The 5,791-nt window shown below is 38.9% G+C and overlaps 1 protein-coding gene across 1 annotated transcript; it reads left to right on the top strand.

The window, feature by feature from the left end:
• Window positions 1-487: 487 nt before the first annotated feature.
• LOC134203907 (nucleosome-remodeling factor subunit NURF301-like) lies at window positions 488-4,111 on the top strand. Its single transcript, XM_062678747.1, has 8 exons — window positions 488-941; window positions 1,004-1,581; window positions 1,640-1,866; window positions 2,037-2,195; window positions 2,256-2,423; window positions 2,486-2,681; window positions 2,748-2,832; window positions 2,899-4,111. Exons 1-8 carry the CDS (start codon window positions 542-544, stop codon window positions 3,186-3,188), a joined length of 2,103 nt encoding a protein of 700 aa, XP_062534731.1. The 5' UTR covers window positions 488-541; the 3' UTR covers window positions 3,189-4,111.
• The last annotated feature ends 1,680 nt before the right edge of the window (window positions 4,112-5,791 follow it).

Below are 5,791 nucleotides of genomic sequence, written 5' to 3'. Positions count from 1 at the left end.
TATTGACCCAATTTTGTCACTCCCCGATTCTGTCTACCCCGATTTTACCACGTTTTCAACGTCTCGTTTTATCACGTTTTCGACCCGATTTTGTCACCCCGAAATTTTTTGAAATTTAAGCCATTTTTTGATTTTGTAAATACTACTGCAAACAACAATGATTTTCATGAAATAACTTTCAATGCCTGTGGTTTATTACGAATCATTTCTGAGTACCTGCCTAGAATTTTGTAGGTCTTTTCAACAAGAAATTACGGGTTCCGTTCACGTATTTTGCCTGTCCAAGGTAGAAATTGATTCATATTTAAATTTATGAAACAAATTGAAAAATTGAAAATATTTTTTTTTGGATTTTGACACATTTCCTATTTTATCACCCCAAATTCACCAGGGGGATTTTGTTGTCGATGTAAGCTGAGTTTAAAGTTACTTCTACACCACAGCCTAGCCTAATACCACAAACTAATACAATACCGAATAACTCAACGCTCATATTTATGCCCTATAGGCCGATTCAACGGTTACAACGACAACGCCAACCATGGAGGATTCAGAACTTCCTGTTTCGGGTTCACTAACAACTACCATTAAAACAGCAGCCAGCACCAGCAGTAATGATAGCAAGCCGCAAATCTTGTCCAACATTGTTATCAACGGAAGTAACAATTCGGCCATTAATCCGATGGTTAAAAAAGAATTGCAGAAAGTTCTCGCAAGTAACCTGAGTAAGCAAAATGTGATACGGATACAACCGCAGCAGCTGCTACCATGCCCGCAAGCACAACCGATGCATGTGGATGAGCAACAATCGGAGCAGCCGAACCAACCACTGACAGAGGAAGCTGATCCCGTGAAGGACGAAAATGTGCCCGAAGGGGATCCTAAAATAATCGACGGAAAGGATGACTCGTTTGTCTTGACGCCGGATTACATTCAACAAAGTAAGTTTCTTCGTTGATTGGTCTCAAAAGTTCACACTACATGTGTTAATCTTTTATTTCAGCAATCAAGAACGCCTTGAAGCAAGAGAACCTTAACCCAGAAATAGAGGAAAAATTGCTTAACCTGCAGCGGTATCAAGAAAAGCAAATGAAAACGGATGATCGATCCGCAGCCATCGCCCTTCAGCACAATTACAGCAACTTGAGTTCGAACAGAGAACATCATCACAGCACACCAGTCAAGTCAAAGAAGCGACCCCACCGTGGCGAGGACGATGATGATGAATGGATGATGGATACACCGAAGCGACGACCGACCAAATCCGGTGGAAGCTCTCTTAGTTCTGTCGAGCGAAAAGTTCACCAGGGTGCTTCCAGGGATGGTGATGCACCCAGTTCCGCTAAGAAGCGGACGATCTCTCAAAATGATTCTACGGCGGCAGCTGCTGCTGCAGCAGCTGCGGCAGTGTTAGCTTCTGTTAGTGCTGAGTGTGCGGCGGCGAAGGAGATGTCAGTTCCGCTGGAAAGCACGGCTACTCCTATTCCCAATGCTCGCTCGGAAGCTGCTCGCAGGAGCAACGAGAAGCGCAAACAGCAGCAAGCTTTGTTGCAGCAACAACAGCGGCAGAACAAGTTGCAGGTATGTATACGGGTGTGTAAATGGTGGAATTTGTTACGCAGGATATACATTTTCCCAGGCTCAACTGAACCGCCACAAAGAACAACTGAAGAAAGACATTCTCAAGAAGCGATCTCATCTCGAACGGGAATTACAGGTACAAATTCAGAAGGAGCTGTCCGCTGAACTAGCAGCAAGGTGCAAATCGGAACAGCAACAGGCTAAGCAGGAACACAGTGGGAAGCAGCATTCGGCGGCGGCGACTGCATCAACGCCCGCCGAGAAAGGTGCCCAAAGTAAGAAGAGGTACGTCATTATAGATATGCATATTGTTGGATTGTAAGAACACTCTTTCCGTTGAATCATTCCTAGAGATGAGTTAAGTTTGTGTTATTAATTTACTACTATTAAACTAATCGCACCCAAAAGTAAAACGAAAGAATGCAAACAGTAATTCAAAATGAATCATATTACAGATCATCGGCATCCGCCTCGAAGGAGAATCAGAAAACAACAGCAAAGCATGCACAAGGCTCGAGCAAGGCAGAGAAGCCGTCCAAATCGAGCGCCAAGAAAGGATCCAGAAAGAAAGAGAAAATTTTATGCCTCTGTCGAACGCCGTACGACGACACCAAGTAAGATCTGTCAGATTGTGTCCTCATTCGAATAAAATAATTATTTAACAAATTCGTTAGGTTCTACGTTGGTTGTGACCTGTGCCATAATTGGTTCCACGGGGACTGCGTGGGCATCTCCGAAGAGCAGTCGAAGGAGATTGACGAGTTCGTGTGTAGTGAGTGCAAGCATGCTCGGGAGACACAAGAATTGTATTGTCTATGCAAGCAACCGTACGACGAATCCCAGTAAGTTACCTGAGTAAGTTATTGTGCTTCAGCAAACCCATTAACAAGTTTTCTTGCTACAGATTCTACATATGCTGTGATAAATGCCAGGACTGGTTCCACGGGCGTTGCGTGGGAATCCTGCAGAGTGAAGCAGAGTACATTGATGAGTACATTTGCCCCAACTGTCAGATCAACAATTCGGTCAATTTTGCTAACATGAAATCGTTAAGTGTAAAAGAGTTTGACAATTTGAAAAAGTTGATCAAGCAAATCCAGGTAATTGGCATGGCTAGTTGCACATAATAAGACATACATTATGAATATATGGCTTTTCTTTTGCAGCATCATAAAAGCGCATGGCCTTTCATGGAACCGGTTGATCCGGACGAAGCACCTGACTATTATCGTGTAATCAAGGAACCGATGGGTAAGCATTGTCTTGTTTGGCTCTGAACCACAAGTAAGTCATTGTAATGTTTCCTACCCCAAACAGATCTCCAAAAAGTGGAAAATAAAGTGAATAGCAAAACCTACAACACCCTGTCGGAGTTTATCGGTGATATGACCAAAATATTCGACAACTGCCGATACTACAATCCAAAAGAGTCGCAGTTCTATCGGTGTGCCGAGAGTTTAGAGTCGTTCTTTGTGCAAAAGATTAAGTTTTTCCGGGAAAATTTGGTGGAGAAGAAATCGGCCGGAACGAGGTTCTTACGTCGACCACGGTGTAGGAAGATGAAGGAAGCGATAGAGTTGGAATTCGGCTTTTTCCAAGCACAATAAAGTTTGAAGGTTTTTCTTTTCTATTTGATTAATCATTGTACCTTTGTAACTATTCCACACACTGAGGCAATACATAGCAAACTGTATAGATTTCCTAAGTAGGTATCAGTTTTTTCATCTTAATCTCTATTTATAGTTCTAGATGGATATATTTTTAGAATTAAACCAAACAAGTTTCTGTAGAGCCGTTCACGAATTTCAACTGTACATAAGCAATGCTATTGTGAAATATAATCGAGCTATGAATTATAATCCCAACCGTCATCGGGGAATCCCTGTTCCTTGCTGAAGGAGGTGTGTAAATAAATTCATTGGAAATAAAATGTACAGTTCTCCAAATGCCTTCTCCAAACACACGACAAATATTCACACTCTTTCATTGGAATGGAATGCAGATAAATTGTTATCACTTTCTTCATATTATGTTTGACTTAGTGCTACATGTATCTATGCTTTTCCTCCAAAAAATGTAAATACTAGATTATAAAAATTGATTGTTGTTAAAAGTTGTTGAAGAAATAACACTTATTTAGAAAAGTGCACATTTTTATCAGTCAATGAATTCTCTCACGCATGTTTTTAATCACTGATAGTTCAGAACTGTGAAAGTACAAGATATTTTGTACATTTTTCCTGTTTTAACCATTCGAAATTTGTATATGGGATGAAGGGGTTTTCTTGTGTTTAGGCTTGTATTGCGATATTTTCGATTTTGTAACATAAGATCTTCACTAGTGTCGTAAGTGTAGTTACTATAGGAATAGGAAATCGTAGTCTCGCGGTATGCTCTTATTGTAAATGGGAGCATTCACGCTATAAGAAACTAGCTGTACTAAAAGTTATAATTATAAGCAAAAACACAAAATACATTTTTTATTGTATACATATTTGCAGAAATAAAATAAATTTATTTTCGAAAAGTATGAATTATTTATTTATTAAACATTTTCACCAGGTTACTGTCCGAAATTCTGCTTACGTGCTTGGCCCACCGCAGTCTCCCGGTTTTCGCATTGTGAACGATGAATGATTTCCCTAACAGCTAATGCAACTTGTGCACTATAGGATTTCGGGCGGTCATTAATCGAAAATGTCATGTCTTCCGAATTATTTTAAAATATTTTCTCTCCATTGTCAATACTCTAATTAAGAGAAATTCTGAATTTGAAGTCTCTAGGTGCACTAGTTCCAAAGATATAAGGTGGCAAAGTCAGAAATGGGTAAAAAAGTTAGCAAATTTTCTGAAAAAATATTTTATTTTCTACTTATTGAAATATTTTTTAAATGTTTTTCTTCAATGTTAATACATCATTACAAAGGTTATTGTATAAGCTTTTAAATGGTGTGCAAAAACTAATAGTTACTGTGAAAAAAATTAGAAAAAATGCGGAAGCAATATTTTTTCCAAAAACGACGCTATTTTCAACTTTTGATAGTGAAGAACTTTTTTCCTCAGGAATCCCCAGGTTCTTTTATGATACACATCAAGGACAAAGCTTCGACTAAAATGTCCCGAAAGAATTTCTTGCCAGTATTTGCAATTAACAGAGTTAAGTCACTCTGATTTTTTTCATTTGTTTTTTACCGTGTTTGCCTCTCTCGTACTCCAAGGTTAATGCTCATTCCAAAAACGAATGTTTGATAGAAGGCCCGAGACCCCTAGTGGTATATATCAACTAACTCAGCGCGAAGAATTGAGGTGATGTCTGTATGTGTGTGCATGCGCGTCTGTATGTATGTGCGCAAAAGAACGCAATCGCCCTTTAGACACTTATTTGTGTCCGATTTTCTCGCAACAAGTTTCATTCGACGGGAAATCTAGTCCCATCGTGTCCTATTGAAAATGGGTCAGACTGAACTATGCGCGCAAAGGGTATGGTCAAAATACATTTATTAGTAATAACTTGACTTTTATTTATAACCATCAAAGCTCCTTTAATTAACTTTTCACAGGAGAAAATGAATAAAAACCCCAATGCAATGCAGCAAAACAGTAACGGAAGGATTTAACAGTTCGCTCATATATTTCCTGTCAAATTTTACCGTTTCCGTCGCCATTCCGCTGAAATGCGTTTGGGGCTTGAGTGGTTTGAGTCATTCTCTAAACCCTAATTTTCTGAGCTATTCATTAGCTACTGATGGAGAACTAAATATGAGATTTCATAATATGTAAATATTTATAAATCTCCTGGAATCAATAATTCTCGACATGTTTATTGCAAAAGTAAAGACGAACAATATCTTAGTTAGAACGGAGCGTATGGAAATTCCTGCTAGTGTTCATGAATGTCTGGCTAATGGTAGGGAAATATTTATTCACTCATCTACACTTTGAGGTTCACTGGCTGAACAACCAGCGGAAAGTCAATATAAAACAGTTGAAGAAATTTAGAACTCATAATGCAAGAAAATGATCAAGAGAGGCAAATGTTGACATTTTCCTTCGTGCCTTACATGAATCAGATCCATTTTAAGCTCGATTTGGATAACGAGGAGACGTTGGAAAAAATTTTTCACTTAGTTATTCTTATGCCATGCGTAATTTTGTAATATTTGAAGATTTTCAAAAGTTCTTTATCTTCTAATACTTTTAGATGAATTTA

The sequence above is a fragment of the Armigeres subalbatus genome, unplaced genomic scaffold, assembly GCF_024139115.2.
Source record: "Armigeres subalbatus isolate Guangzhou_Male unplaced genomic scaffold, GZ_Asu_2 Contig29, whole genome shotgun sequence".
NCBI lineage: Eukaryota > Metazoa > Arthropoda > Insecta > Diptera > Culicidae > Armigeres > Armigeres subalbatus.
Note: the sequence above shows the minus strand (reverse complement) of the source record. Positions and strands in the feature narration are given on the sequence as shown.